Source organism: Bidens hawaiensis, unplaced genomic scaffold (assembly GCF_021521415.1).
Source record: "Bidens hawaiensis isolate Kalapana, Puna unplaced genomic scaffold, B.hawaiensis_p1.1 tig00020328_1, whole genome shotgun sequence".
Lineage (NCBI taxonomy): Eukaryota > Viridiplantae > Streptophyta > Magnoliopsida > Asterales > Asteraceae > Bidens > Bidens hawaiensis.
In genome coordinates, this window is record NW_027493091.1 from 256,924 (window position 1) to 273,229 (window position 16,306).

Here is a 16,306-nt window from a genome sequence, read left to right on the forward strand (position 1 = left end):
TGAGTTAAAGGTTGGGAGCAATATAATTGAAATAACACCTTCAAAGGTTCATGCTGTTTTGGGAATGCCTATGGGGGAAATTCCCGTATATGAAAATAAGCGCGGGAAAAAAATCGATATTATCAGAAAAGAATGGAGGACACAGTCCTTTCGTTATCCTGCTATAATATTGTTAAGCATGCCATTGAAAAACTTAAATCATGTACGGGAGGTGGAACACTTTTCAAGCTTAACTTTCTTGTTATCTTCAACTCTATCATGGGTGAGCGTGAGACAACTAAGAGTTACAACGTGAATTAAAAGTTTCTTTCGTTAATCAAGAATGAAGTCGACATATCTAACATGGACTGGTACAGTTATGTTATAATTTGCTTGAAGAGAACTAAAGAGGGGTGGAATGGTAAAGAGCCCTACAATGGCCCCTTGACTTTTCTTGCGGTACGCTTGCTTACTGTTTGTTTGTATAAGTTGCTTTTTAACATGAAAAAAGTAATATGATGTTCATAACACAATAGGTATTATACACACATGAGCAACAACTGAGATGTAGTCCTGAAAAGGCAATAACTCCTGCGATGCAATACGTTACCACTGCTTTTTTGGTTGATCTTGAGGGTTCTATGCATGTTGACGGACCGTGTTCGAATGATAACATTCAAGAGGACAATAAATTCTCTCAATATGTTGAAGATCCAATTCAATTCGATTATCAGTTACAGTTACCTGTCGGGCCACCAGGTGCTCGATCACTGTCTGTTGAGCAAACTCAAACTAATGAAGGTCAAACTGCTATTGACCAAACTGTAAATGTTTATGTCCGCAAGACAATGAAGACGGAGATCAAATTCAGTCAACTGATTCTACATTGAACCTAAAGTTACCCATTGGCCCACCAAATGCTCATTTACTGTCTGGATTATCAGCTAATCTAGTCCATTGTAACCGACTTGAACCACCTAGAGACAAGAAGATAAGTCATGCATTGCGCATTATTTAACGTAATAATATTTTAACATTTTCTACCTTGTAAATGCTTAAACGCCAAAACGGTTTCAACAACTTGAAAGTAAACTGCATCATCTAATTATGTACTTTTAATGTGTTCTAACTCGTCTTGCTTTATCTTTGTAGTTGCACGTTATCATTATTGATGATGATGTAATCCTAGACCCCAAACAGGAACATCCGTATGTATCTTCTTACCTCTCAATTATGCTATACATTTCTGTTGTTAATATTGGAAAAGGCAATTAAGCTTGTGGCTATAATAAAGAAAATGCTTAATAGTTTACAGGTCAAAATTGGTCGGGTGCGGTTGCCATTAGATTGATTATTCTGATTCTACAGATTACGTATGTTAAATGATAAATTCTAAGATTGCATTTCATTTATTACGAATACCGAAGACCAATTACTCTGCTAGTTTATTGCACAGGTGGAAAAGTTATCATCTAGTGAAAGTGGCATGGTTTGTGTTCAAGGCTACACAGTTAAACTGATAGGGTTTGATATGCTATAGATTGAATGTTGAGGAGATATTAGGGATAAAAAGGAAGAATGATTGTATTAATGAAAATGTAAAGAAAGATTACAAGAGATTCCCGGGTCTAGCCCTCTCGCTGCATACGCAGGAGCCATGGTACTACCATCTTAAACCTAAAACATACTCTCTCCTCCCTATTAGCTATTAATCCCTATTTATAGAAATATTAGTTGCACTTAACCCCTCCCAAAATAGACAAATGTTATTTAGACTTTTCTAGAGCGTGATTCCTATCATAAACAAAGTAGCGCAACAATTCTTGAAGCCATTTTGAAGAAACACAGTGATATTGCAGCCGATTGTGTATTGAAAACAGATCCTTGAAGCTGTTTGTGAAGTTGTCAGGCAGATTCAAGCTAATGACGTCTTTGAGAAGCTGGAGGAAATAGAGAGACGCGTGTCAGATGCAAAGGCATCAACATTGACGTGTCATGGCTTGAAGCTCACCTGGAAACCGTTCAGAAAAGGAAAGAAGACACTGAAATGTACAGGTTGCTTATGAAAAAGAAAGCAGACTGCGATTTGGACGAAAATGCTGCCCAAATCAATCTCAGAAAGAGACGTGCAGAGCTTGCGGCTGCTGAAGAACGGTCCAAAGAGGTTAGAAGGCGTGTGGGGGTTGTTGCAAAGTATCTGACTGACAACTTCTTTGAGTCTAAGGCCAAAATAGATTCATGGGTAAATGACCGGGTTATATAGGCTAGATAGATCATACTATGCCATGGTGTGGTGTGGTGTGGTGTGGTGTGGTGTGTAATTATTACCAAAGTATTAGTAGATTGCCTAGGTTAACTGTGTATTTTGGTCAAAATTGGTTACTAACAACCTAGAGGATGCAAGTTTAAACCCTTACGGTGTGGTTGGGTTGGTTATAGACCCTAATCGATGAGAACCAAAATTTCCGATCTTAGAATTTTGAGAAGCAATCGGTTTTGGTTAATTTAGTTTCTATAAATCGGTTATTTGTATTATTTTAGTTTGATTATGGTCAGGTATCAATGATGATTTTGGGCTAAAAAATTGAACTTCGGCTAACAAAGTTTTCTAGTTACTGACTTTGCTATGGTTTTGAACTTTTGATCATTGCATCTCCTTTTATGAAGGAGTTATCTATGAAAGCTTTGTTTCAAGGGGCTATGCCATGCGGAATTTTTTCTATAACGAAATTTTGCTCATAATCAATCTTAGGGTCGTGTTCAGGCAAGCTATTGATTATATTATTGAACCAAACAAGACCATTCCCAAGTATGTTGGCCATATCTATCCACGTCTCTAGACAATATCCTGAATACTATGATAACCTTGCATAGGAGTAGACTGGTAGTTGAGTTGTGACTAGTGACTTGTGACCCCCATAATATAATCTTATCCCAACCGACCAAGCCCAAACTCTCTCGCATCATGCTATATACTTTTGGGCTTTCTTTTGCTTCTAACTGAATTTTATAAGCAATTAATAATGTGTTAAATATAATAACAAGAGCAGGGGCGTCTCCAAGAATTTATATGCCTCGGTCGAGCCAAAATAAAAAGGCCCGGTGGCTCTAATGAGTAATGAAATATATAAACTAATTTTTTTGAACGACATTAACGTCATGACAATAAAAAGGCCCCGAGGTCACAATTAGGATTTAGGAATCGGCCTCTCGTCTCTTAATGTTTCTGGAATTTAATCGGCCACCGCTTGACACCTCGTGTATGTTTATTGTTTATTATTATAATCATTATTATTATTGTTATTATTATTATTATTATTTTAAATTTAGTTTGCCCAATACCTTAAATTGATTATGGGTAAAAGAAAAATATTAAGCCAAATATATAATGAGATTAAGATTTACACCTATTGCCACTATATTAATTTTATATTCTCTAATATATATAGAATAACAACGGTTTCTTTTAACTAATCGGCGTAGTGTATACGCATGGCCGGCTCTAGGGTGGTGCAAGCCGGACACTCGGCCGGGGCACGGCTTTTTCAGGGGCACGTTGGAACCACCCGAGAGTTGGCATCATTATAGTAGTTTGACCTTTCGATCTATTGTTGACAAAGTAGTAGAACTAAGAGAAAAAAAAATGAAAAAGACAAGTCGGAAAATTTTCCGGTGACCGAAGAACAATGTTTTAAAAACCGGTACGTACCGGCCGGTTAAACTGGTTATACCGTGAAAAGGATAAGGTATATTATGAAAAGGATAAGGTATATTGTGAAGTTGAAGTAATAATGGGCCCAAACTTTTTTTTATCCATAATATTAATCGTCATTAAAAAAATTAGCTTATATATTTCGTTATTTCTTATAGGGCATATGGGTCTTTTTATTTCGACTCGGCCGAGGCATTTAAATTCTCAAAGCTGGCCCTGTGTATACGCAATAACGATCGTATAATCGCTGCTTTTTTTAGCTAAAAAAAAGGTGTTGAATACTAAATTAACTTTAGAAAAATGATTCACGTATAAAATAAAATAAGATTTAAATAAAATTATCATTTACAAATTAAACAAAATGATACTTTAACTAAAAAAATCAAATAAGTTATTAAACTAAAAAAAAAGGTAAAATATGTGAAGTTAATTAATATCTTTAAAAAAATCACACTCATAAAATTGATTACAAGCTGTGCCTCAAATTTACTAATTTTTTTTCAAAACATTAACAATTAACAATTAACAACACATGGATATAATATTACTTTATAACACTACCTCCTTCATGTATCTTTCCGACCTTCCCGTAGCACCGCTTCTTCTCGATAGCAGGGGCCACCAACAGCTTCTCTAACTTTTTTTTTCTCCTTGTCAATGGCGGGTCGGGTAACCATTCGGACCCTTCGGTGGTTCCGCCACTAATATATAAACATTTGTGTGCCCCCGAAAATTAAGTGCCCCGGACGGTTGTCCGGATTTCACTATGCCAAAGCCGGCTATGAACAAGAGCTACATTACTATATTATTATACTGATGGTTTTGTAATTTTTTTAACCACCATTACTATATTATTATAATGATGGTTTTGTAATTTTTTTAACCACCAATTATAATTATAGATAAATATCAAAGTTTGGTGTCACAAAGTCTTTTTAAGACCTTTTTTTGAGCTTTTAAATAAATTATTGTATTGATTTAACAATCTACTCTCTTGGTTTGACGATTAGATGTGACTTTCTTAAGCCCGAGTTGTATTTTGTGCCCATGTTGAAGACCCCCTTCTAACATTTTTACCTTTGTTTAATTTATTAGAGAAAATTACTGTTTGTGTTCATGTGGTTTTAAGACGAAGGCACAATGAGTCTTCGAAAATTTTTTTGAACTGGTTGAGTCCACGTGGTTTTAGAAACGAACCATTTGAGTCCCTACCTTTGCTTAACTTTCAAGGTAATCTTTCATTTTATTGAAACCACGGGGACTCAAATTGTTCGTTTTTCAAACCACATGGACTCAAATTGTTCATTTTTGAAACCACAGGGACTCAACCAGTTCAAAAATTATTTCGAAGACTCATTGTGTCTCCGCCCTAAAACCACAGGGAAGCAAACACTAATTTTCTCAATTTATTATCTTCTCTATGAGTTGTCAAGTGGATTTGGGTTCGTGTGTTGTATGCTTTTGACCATGACCTGTTGACGCCTAACATTTAGATTAATTAGTTCTTTTGTTTTCTTATTTTTAATTTTTTTTTCCTTCTTTTTGTGTGTTTCAAATGTTTTTGTTTTTTGTTTAAATATGTTTTTTTTTGTGCTTAAGTACGTTATTTTGATGAAATATTTTTTTATTTTTAGGTTTAGTACAGTATCATGATGAACCTAAATAAAAAAAAAAGTTATTTTGTTGTATAGACGTTGACGAATTTATTTTTTTTGTTTAGTTTCAGTGCTATATTTTGATACCGACCGAATTCGCGTCAATTAGCCACATAAGCGCGCATGTTTCTTTGGGTATGTTAATTTGTTATATTTGGCGCTGACGAACTTATTTTTTTGGTTTAGTTCTAGTAACGTAACCCGATACCGACCAAATTTGCGTCAACTCATGGCCGCACTGCACGGATTTTGCACTGCGCAGGTTTTACTAACAGCCTACAAGTGGTTTTAAATATGCTTTTTTTACCCTATGGTATATCTAGTGTTAATAGTATTCCGTGTGTTTACATTTTTGGGTTTATTATTGTTACCATTACAAAGCTAACTGATACCTATCGAATTCGCGTCACTACACCACCACAACGCGGCGGATTAATACCTAGTTTATTAGAAGCCAAAGTTTAGCCTAACAAGGAATTGGACTAAACAACTAAAACATACCCATTACTTATTCATCCAATACAACACTACAGCCAAAATGAAAGCATGCCTCCGATTCAACCCTCCCTAGTTTGCCCTTATTTTTAACGTAAACTATTCTTTTTTATTTCCTTCTTTTATTGATTAATCGCTGCCCTTTTGTTTTTAAAGAGGACCGTGCTTCTCGTCTTTCATATACATTAATATGTCATAAGAATCACCGCTTGATGGTTTTGTAATTCAAATAAACCAATTTTAAAGGATTTATAGATTATTATATAAAATGACACTTTTGACATGCTTGAGTTCAACTACTTATTGATTGACTGACTACGATTAAACATAACCTAATTAATTAATTTGAACATAAGTCGTTTGATTGGTTAATGCATAATTGATTACTATACATTTGGGCTAAACTATTTGAGTTGTTTATTATTAAATTCTTAAAAATTACTTAAAATAAAGAGAAACTGATTTTAAATAATTTCAACTATACCCCATTGACAAATAACAGTCACAACTTCACACCTGACTGTTGACGGTCATAACTTAAGGTTTATTCTTTTTCAACGGTTCGCAACTAACGGATAATTAACTCCGTTAGTTTGTTGCTTACATAGCATACCTAACAGATTGTTGAAAATAAATACTCTTTTATAGCTGGAAATGCTATTTAAAACCAATTTTTATAAAAAAAAAAAACAAATAATTATTGCCACTTAATGGTGTAACATAGATATTTAGTGGCACAATGCCACATAAGCATCACGATGGACCATTGATAACATTTGGAACCGCCACTAGTCTAATGAGGTGTTTGGAATTTCTTATTTTTATTTTGCCTCCTTATATCCAAACACTTTTTTCTTATAGAAAATAAACAATCTCCAACAGCCCTAAGTAAAGAGTGAAGCTAGGATTGTTGTTTGACCTTGAAACAAACCCTAGTGAGTCTCTGCAACTCTGTCGAGTGAGGAATAAGAAGAAGATGGAGTTCAATCGAACACCCAAACTTAGAGAATTCAATTCCAGCAGCAAACGGTAAACCCTAACCACTTGCTTACTTAATTTATTCGACTCATTTAGGATCAAACATTACCAAATCATGAATTTGGGTCTAACTTATTTTCATACTTAATTTATAACTGATTATTCATTTGGGCTAAAATATTTGCGTTGCTTCTTTTTTAAATTCTCATAAATTGCTTAAAATAAAAAATAAAAATAAAAATAAAAATATATGAATTCGGTTCGGTTTTTCCGGTTATCATCACTTGCAAAACCAAAACCTAAGTTGAGTTTTTACAAAAACATAAAATCAAGCACTCTGTTTGGTTTTTATGGGTTCGAATCCATTTTTTCTGTTTGATTCGCAAGCGTTCGTTCAGTTTGTTTGTTTGTTTAACTAAATAAAAATAAATGTTCGTTTGTTTAACTAATTTCGTTTGTTCGTTTATTTGACGAGCGAACATAAACAAACTTCCCGCCGAATTCTTCATGAACTGTACGCTTAACGTTTGGTTCTTACACCCTACTGTAGTACTGTTACATCTTGTAGCTTGAATCTGATTGTGTGAGTTAAAAAAACACTTATAATGCTTGCTTTCTTTCTGATAGATAAGAAGTCTGGGAACAAAGTAACAATCAAGAATGAATACATCCACGGAATTTAAAACGACAACCACACCAAACGACTTGTGTTACGCGTTACACGGATTGACTGATGCTCAGAAGTCTGATATAAAGGATATGGGATTCAAATCTATAACATCCTTTAGCATAACCGACATACCACCGGGATTGGGGTATTGGTTGTTAGTCAATTATGATCATCAAAGGAATGAGTTAAAGGTTGGCAACCATATAATTGAAATAACACCTTCAAAGGTTCATGCTGTTTTGGGAGTGCCTATGGGGGATATTCCGGTATCCAAAAGTAGAAGGGTGAAAGCAGAAGATATTATTAGAAATATATGGAGGAAACAATCCTTTATTCGTCCAATGATATTTGTTAACCATGTAATTGAAAAACTTAAATCATGTACGGAAGGTGGAACACTTTTCAGGCTTAACTTTCTTGTTGTCTTCAACTCTATCATGGGTGAGACAACTAAGACTGCCACTGTGAATCAACAGTTTCTCACATCAATCGTAAATGAACATGACATCTGTAATATGGATTGGTGCGGTTATATCCTAAGTTGCTTGAAGAGAACTAAAGAGGGATGGAATGGCATTAAAGAGTCCTACAATGGCCCCTTGACTTTTCTTGCGGTACGTTTGTTTATATAAGTTGCGTCTTAATATGAATAAATTAATAATGTTATCGTAACATAACAGGTATTGTATGCACATGAACTACAACTGAAACGCAGTCCTGATAAAGCAATAACCCCCGCAATACGATATGTTAACACTGGTTTTCTGGCTAATCTTGAGGGTTCCAGGTATGATAACATTCAAGACGACGATAAGTCAAAACAAAATGTTGAAGATCAAGTTATGTTAGAAACTTGTATTAAATCTGCTGAAGGTCAACCTCAGCGTGATGAAGGTCAACCCACTGTTGACCAAAATGTAAATGTAACGCAAGACAAGGAATATGAAGTTCAACCTCAAACGAATGATGGTCAAGCTGCTATCGACCAAAATGTGAATTTACTTCAAGAAGAGGAAGAAGTTCAAGTTCAATCAACCAATCATGATGGTCAAACTGCTATTGACCAATCTGCAGAAGGTCAAATGTCTGAAGTTCATGTTCAAGAGACCAATCCTGATTCTGCATTGAACCTAAAGTTACCCATTGGCCCACCAAATGCTCATTTACTGTCTGGATTATCAGCTAATCTAGTCCGTTGTAACCAACTTCAACTGCCTAGAGACAAGAAGGTAACTCATGCATTGCACACTATTTAATGTGATAATCTTATAACATTTTCTACCTTGTAAATGCTTAAACACCAATACAGTTTCAACAACTTGAAAGTTAACTACATCAGATCATTATAAACTTTCTATTTAACACATCTTGCTTTATATTTGTATTTGTAGGTGCACGTTATTGTTAATGATGATGATGATGACGTAGTAATCTTAGATCCGGTACAGGAACATTCTGTATGTATCTCCTTACCTCTCAGTTATGTTATGCATTCTGTGATTGATATTGTCATATTAGAAAAGGCAATTAAGCCCCAAATGGTCAAAAACCAAGTCAATTTTGGCTTTTTTTTGTTGGTGAAAAAATGTTTCCAGACAGGTTAGATTAAAGAAAGTGCTTAAGAGTTTACGGGTCAAAATTGGTTTGGTCTGGTAGTAATTAAGTTAATTCTTTTGATTCTACAGCTTAGTTTAGTTATGTTAATTATGAAATTCTAAGGTTGCATTTCATATATTGCGAATACAGAATTCCAATTACTCGACTGACCCGCTAGTTTATTGCATAGGTGGAAAAGTTATCATCTAGTGAAAGTGGCATGGTTTGCGTTCAAGGCTACACAGTTAAACAGAGTTCTGCAACAATTCTTGAAGCCATTTTGAAGAAACACGGTGATATTGCAGCCAATTGTGTATTGAAAACAGATTCCATGAGATCATCAATCCTTGAGACTCTTTGTGAACTTGTCAAGCAGATCAAAGCAAATGATGTTCCTGAGAAACTACAAGAAATAGAGAAACGAGTGTCGGATGCAAAGGCAATCAACATTGATGTGTCATGGCTTGAAGCTCACTTGGAAATCGTTCAGAAAAGGAAGGAGTACACCGAAATGTACAGTTTGCTTGTGAAAAAGAAAGCAGACCACCTTCTGGACAAAAAGGCTGCCCAAATCAATCTCAGAAATAGACGTGCAGAGCTTGCGGCTGCTGAAGAACGGTCCAAAGAGGCTAAAAGGCGTGTGGAGTTACTGCAGCTTGTTGCAAAGAATCTGACCGACAATTTCTTTTGAGTCTAAAGCCAAAATAGAATCATGGGCAATTGACCCAATAATATAGGTTGGATAGTTGGTGCTACTCCTTGTTACATCCTATAAAGTAATGAAAACATATAAAGACAGTATTCCACCAACTCCTAAGAGAATCAAGTATCCTTAACCCTCAAGGGCCAGCCTATATTACATCAAAAAACGACTACAACATACACGTTTCACATCTAAACCGAATCCAATGATAACTTACAAGTAAACTTCCATCTTCAAACATAACCAAAAGGAACAATATGACTCACCTTATTCCGCAGCAAAATCCGGTTCAGAAGGCTTCTGCAGACTAATAAACCCGGTCGACATACCACGCCTCCTCTGAACCTGTTTCATGGCATTAGTTGCAAACTTTGATGCCAGCATTGTTGCACCAAACGAAGATGATGGGCGTCCTCTAATCAACACGCTTTCTTCATTAACCTCGTCAGTGTCTTCATCATGAAGATCATCATCATCGTCGTCATCATCATTGTAATCTTGATATTCTTCGTCGTCGTCATCTTCCCCCGCCCGAAGAATAAGCTTTCTTCTAGAATATCGCCTCCACGCAGCTTGAATAAAGCTCGCGGCCCATGTTCGCCATTGTTGAGAATAGAATCTAAATGTGTGTTGAACTTGTCGACTGTGAATTCGCCTGAACTGACTTGTGATGAACTTTACTTCGTCCGCGATTAGCGCGAATGCTTCTACTTCTGTTAATGCTTTTACGGTTCGAGTAGATGGCGGTAAGTTACCTGCACATTTTTATCAGGATGAAAACATAAAAAAACTTGTCCAATGACAAAAATGCACTAAAAAGATGGAAATAAATAGATATATGTGATGATGTGTCAGCATATTATTGATTAAAAACTGTTTTATCTTAAGCGGGTAGTTAATAGTTAACTACTTTTCCCATAATACCCCTGATTACCTGCTGATTTTGGATCAAGGGCCCAAGTAAGCAGTTCTTCACCACAAAAATCACCTTCTTTTAAGAAACCTCGGTTGAAGAAGCCGCTTCTGCCACCGTCGGTGGTGACACTTTCCAACCGGCCACGGATGATGAACAGCATTTCATCGACAGGGTCGCCTTCCCTTAAGACATATGTGCATTCAGTGTATAGACTTGGTTTAAGGCGCTCACATATGGCGTCTAGTAATCGTTCATCCATATTTGCAAACAATGGAACCTGAAAAGATTAACACGAGCAAGTGTTTTCTATGATTGATCTTGTAAGTTAACCAATTTACAGGGTTGAGCTGTTTGTAACGGGTTTGAGTTGAATGGGCCTAAATCGATCGCTTTTTAATAACTATGCAACATTCACTTGCATTTATTTGATTCCTGAACATTTAGTGGTTCCCAATCCTCCACCCATTTGACTTGCATCCCATTTAGATAAACCATTTGATGAACCTTTTAACTTGTTTGAGATGAAATACAAAGTATTATCGACAGACAGATAAGTAAATAGATAGAAGTACATACCCTTTTGACTAAATTCAAACAAAGGTGTCTCTTGATATCCCTCCTAAGATCTTTTGGTAGACTCTGGACCAAACTCTCCTCATCTACACCTCTTGTTTCCACCCATTTGTACTGATCATAGCGCCGCACTCTTTCCTTGAGTTCCTGAGGAAGCAACCTATGATGCATCCATTGCTCGGAGTCTCGCCTTTTGATTCTCATCTCCTCTAGCCGAACTGATAGGGATTGAAGATACGTCTATGAAACAACCAGAACATATGTGCTCTTTAGAATTTATCATAATACCAAGGTAATCCAATTGTAATTTCACATTTTTGTCATTGCATTTAAGAAAAATATTTTTTTTACCATTGTCTGTAACTAAACTTTTATCACATGTAAATTGATGATATGGCACACGCTGTCAAAAATTTGGTGTCATTGGCAATATTTTACCAACTGGTTACTACCAATGGTTAAAACAGAGTGAAAAAAACACCTTTTTTGTTTGCATACAAGAACATAAAAAGTAAGAATTACATTTCTTGTAATCAACCAAGATAACATAGACTCACCAGTTGAAGAAGTGGCAATTAAGTAAATGAGTAAATTTTGGTTATGTTTGGGTCAAGTAAACATTAGTCATCCAAAGTGTATTCAAATGCAAAGAAACCTTCTAAATAGCTTAATAAGAAAACAAAAAGTAGATTATTTCTGTAAAAATATAGTTTTTGTTGTTATATTTTAGGACTTTCAAAAATAATCATGCTAAAAGTTCAAAAAAGATTCCCTTCTTAAAGCAAGCCCGTTTGACCCGCTACTCAACTCAACTAGGGGTGTAAATGAACCAAGCCACCTGTGATCAGCTACCTGAGATCGGCTCGCTAATAGCTCAATCGAGCCAAGCTTAAACAAGCTCGAGCCCAAAAGCAAGCTTGTTTAATAAATGATCCCGAGCCTATGAAGCTCAAGCTAGCTCGTGAGCCTATTACTTATATACTATATTTGATATATATTTATATTATTATTTTTATTATTACATACATAATTATGATAAAAATAACTAAAAAATATATTGTGTTATATATGAAATTTTAATCATAAATATTTTTATAAAATAATAGGAATGTATATAAAAATTAATAAATAATAAACAAAATGAGTTAGAGCTTGAAAAAACGAGTCACAGGCCGAGCTCGAGCTTAAACGAGCTTGAGCTTTGCTCAGCTCGTTTATACCCCTAAACTAGCCTAGCCTATCATAATTCAAAAAAGTTACCCTTCAAGTCCTTTCTTACCTGCATGTTGCCAATTAGAAGAGCAAAAAGTATGAGCCCAGAAATTGCAATTATAATTGAGAAAATAATTTCTTTAGCATAGGTACTGGTTTCAAGCCCCTGGCCGAGTGTACTGTTAAGCACCATTGAACAAATCAGTGAGGCACAAAGAACTAATAAACTAGTGAGATTAAGAATAGCTTACAGATTTACTCATCAATGGGTCAAACAAGCATGAAAGTTGTCAAAATCGTTTTACTCAAAGATTTACTTTTTCTTTATTACATCAAAATTATTTTTAATCATGATTAGAGCATTATTAGTTTATAACAAAATTTGAAAGTGAGCACAAGAGTAATTGTGGTCAACCAAACATGGTGTGCTTAGCATATTAACAATGCCTGTTCCAATCCAAACATGTTTGACCTGTTACCTAGCCCGCCTGATCGTCTCATGAGCCCATTACCACTCTTCTAGCATCATGGCCTCATAGATAACCATAACTTGACATAACAAAGGAAATTTGCTTACCTCAAGTTTCTCAAGCCCCACCACAAACAATAGCAATATTTAGATATAAATTGCTCAGACGAATCAACTTCAGATTGTACAGCTTGTAAGTAAATCCCATAATCAAATTCTCCATAGGACTCGTTTTCAAGACAATGTTCATCAAGAATGGCTTTACTCACACTCATCCAGGCTTTGTAACCGTCTGTTTTTTCATGTCCACAGTATAAATAATCTATTTCACATTTCGTTTCTTTTATACAAGCTTGCTCCCAACATGAACTTTTACGTTCCACAGCTAACAGATACCAGAAAGCCCCAAAAATCTGTTAATATCACTTATATTAGATATTTCATTATTAAGAAAACTTATACTTTACCCTTATATAATGGTTGCACTTGCACATGGTACGGAATTGATTATCTAAAACTGATTACTTGATCCCCATAAACATTATTTAAACATTAAAAACCGCTTATCCAAACATCAAATACCGATTATCCAAACGACATTGTATTATTGATAATATAATTAGGCTTATAAACGAACCTGACGAATACGAACGGAGCATGTTCGTGTTTGTTCGTTTAACTTTAACCAAACAAACGATTGAACACGAACAATTAAACGAGCGGATATTATTTGTTCATGTTTGTTTGTTAAGAAAATGAACATATGCATGCTCATTTATGTTCATTCATGATTGTTCCTTAACAGTATAAGCAAACGGTTCACGAACGTATACAAACAAGCATAACTGAACATAGATGGAAGAACACAACTAAGCTAAAACTAGTTAAAAGTAATGTGAAGAACAATGTTTTGGGCCTAAAAAGTTATTAAAACTAGACTAAGTTGTAATGAGCCAAGATTATGTTAATGAACTTAAAACAAACATTAATGAATGCAAATGAACGAACGTTCACATACATAAGTGAAAGAACAAGACATGTGTTCATATCCATTCGTTAATTAGATATACGAACATGACCTAGATTCCCACAAATTGTTCACTGAACATTCGGTTCATTTACAAGCCTAGATATAACTGATGCTTAGATTGAATGATTGAAACAATTTGGGATCAAACAAACTTACATGACCAGCAAGAACAAACCAAACCAGATAATATGCTGCACCAGCCCAAGCAGTTTCAGTAATGACACCCACGGTTTTTTTGAGCTCTGAAAACAGTGGTAGTATACGAATGGACCTGGGAATGTATTGCACAATTACAATCCAAAATAAAACATTTTTTGTACCCAACACACCCGATCCCTGTGTCTCATGAAGAAACCTCCACACTACAATCTGCAAATGAACCATCAAATAAGATCATCGTTAAAAAACGAACATGGATTTTCTGATAGCTAGGCCTGTAAACGAACCAAACTTTCATCACCCATTCGTATGTTCGTTTATTTAATAAGCGAACAAACATGAACACAACACATGTCTCATTCGTTCATTTATATTCATGAAAATTCATCAAAATCCGTTAGGCCCGTCAGATTGATGCTCACGTTTACTTTTTGTAGGTGTTTGCTCAGTTATGTTCGTTTATATGTTCGTCTTTGTTAATGTATGTTCGTTCGTTTACATTCGTGGGCCCATTTATACTCTTAACGAATGAACGTAAACACGTTCGTTTTCTTAACAAAAAAGCATGAAAAATAAAACCAAGTTTGTTTATTGTTCGTGCTTGATCGTTTGTCAGGTTAAAGCTAAATGGACAAACACGAACATGCCCATTTTGTGTTCATTCGGTTCGTTTATAGACCTATTGATATCTAATGTAAGAAAGCAATACCTGTGGTAAAGGAAGTACAGAAAGAAGGTCAACTATGAAATAACGTTGCAAATATCGCCTTGCTATTTGTCCAGGATCTATAACAAGTTCACCACGCCCAAAAACTCGAGATGATGGAGCAATATACGCTGTGCGAAACTGGAGACCGATCCGAACAAGGTAGAAAATATCAACTACAGTCCTCACCGCTGTAATGTAGTGTGCTAAACTTTTGTGTATTTTTAAACAGCTTTCTTTGTTATGATAAACAGGGATATAGAAGAACAAAGGGTCCACATATACTGCAAGAATACAAGACAAGACCAAAAACTTGTTCCATACTAAAAGATTCTTGTCTTGTGGGTCGATTATTTTTTTCTCTGAAACTTTTAGATCTTCTGAGAATACTGCCCGTGTGACACCGGTTCTTAAAGACTGACCAAAATTAATAAGTCCTTCAGAACCTCTTCTCATTCCTAACTTTATAGACTTAGACGCCGTTGGTCGTGGAGGATGAGAAGGACCAGGTCCATTGGTCACTCCTTCTATATTGAACCCACACCTCTTCATTAGAACAGTATTAGACGAATATGGCAAATTCGGCTCCAGATCATCCAACCTAAACATTAAATATATAAAAAATGTAGAATAGTTAGGTGACATTATCAGTGAACACTGTTAAATATAATTGTAATGTGTTGTAGCAAAATGGTGTGTAGAAAATAGTGTTTGGCAGTTGTGTTGGTGTTTGGAAAACTTGATTATTTACTGAGAATCAGAATCATATTCCCTTGATTTAAATAAATAAATAGGTGAAGATTTTACCTTACAAACTTGTGTTTCGGCCACCAATGTATGCTGTCTTGTAACAAGCATTAAGCATTTTCTGAAGGGAACATGGAGAAAGCAGGCCCAATCATCTGAAATAACAATAAAGCTTGCACACTTATTTGATGGTTCAACCGGGTGATATGATCTGCGTGACATCCAAAATGTGGAGTTGAAATGCATCTGGTAGCATGAACACCAAATTTACAAACACAAATTGCACCAGATCGATTGTACAACGAGTAATATTTTACTTCGTTCAGCAATCGATTACCAATGCAGACGAGACTCGCAAATTCAAATGGCTCTGTATCATGACAAATCAGAAATAGGATCATTTAACACATATTATTATATTCTGGATCCTAGAAGGCTATATTATTAGGTATTTGATGAAACAATACATTGTTGAAATAATGCGAACCCTAATTGATTAATATGGCACAAGGACAAGGATGATAAATCAAATAGGAAGAATTAATATCTATCTAACATATACATACACATTTGAGAGAGATCAAATGGAGGGAGAGAATAACGTACCTGATGGAAAACTAGGGTTTCGCAACAGATTGGATGGAGAAGAATTTGGCGCAAAGAAAGGGGTAATGGTAATGGTAATGGCAATGGCAATATCAACGAC

At 35.4% G+C, this 16,306-nt stretch overlaps 2 protein-coding genes and 1 pseudogene across 4 annotated transcripts; 2 read left to right on the forward strand and 1 right to left on the reverse strand.

The window, feature by feature from the left end:
- Positions 1 to 315: 315 nt before the first annotated feature.
- LOC143560381 (uncharacterized) lies at positions 316 to 8,814 on the forward strand. Of its 2 annotated transcripts, none has more exons than XM_077048693.1 (2): positions 316 to 438; positions 8,170 to 8,814. In XM_077048693.1, exons 1-2 carry the CDS (start codon positions 343 to 345, stop codon positions 8,743 to 8,745), a joined length of 672 nt encoding a protein of 223 aa, XP_076904808.1. In that variant the 5' UTR covers positions 316 to 342; the 3' UTR covers positions 8,746 to 8,814. The 2 variants fall into 2 exon arrangements, with proteins under 2 accessions (XP_076904808.1, XP_076904807.1); XM_077048692.1 differs by lacking the exon at positions 316 to 438 and adding an exon at positions 7,475 to 8,103 and having other exon boundaries at positions 8,170 to 8,811.
- A 491-nt stretch (positions 8,815 to 9,305) lies between these two features.
- Positions 9,306 to 9,776, forward strand: LOC143560399 (uncharacterized). The gene has a single exon (XM_077048708.1). It carries the CDS (start codon positions 9,306 to 9,308, stop codon positions 9,774 to 9,776), a length of 471 nt encoding a protein of 156 aa, XP_076904823.1.
- Positions 9,777 to 10,055: 279 nt separating this feature from the next.
- Positions 10,056 to 15,718, reverse strand: LOC143560382 (putative cyclic nucleotide-gated ion channel 5; annotated as a pseudogene). The gene is made up of 9 exons (XR_013140110.1): positions 15,661 to 15,718; positions 14,857 to 15,454; positions 14,145 to 14,357; positions 13,067 to 13,371; positions 12,557 to 12,668; positions 11,281 to 11,517; positions 10,723 to 10,981; positions 10,265 to 10,543; positions 10,056 to 10,198 (listed from the first exon to the last, which is right to left on the reverse strand). The product of XR_013140110.1 is annotated as a putative cyclic nucleotide-gated ion channel 5 (transcript).
- Between the last annotated feature and the right edge of the window lie 588 nt (positions 15,719 to 16,306).

Coding starts and splice junctions, on each gene's coding strand:
- LOC143560381 (XM_077048692.1), top strand. CDS start 7,480: ATGAATACATCCACGGAATTTAAAACGACAACCACACCAAACGACTTG. Junction 8,104..8,169: donor GCCCCTTGACTTTTCTTGCG/GTACGTTTGTTT, acceptor GTAACATAACAG/GTATTGTATGCACATGAACT.
- LOC143560399 (XM_077048708.1), top strand. CDS start 9,306: ATGGTTTGCGTTCAAGGCTACACAGTTAAACAGAGTTCTGCAACAATT.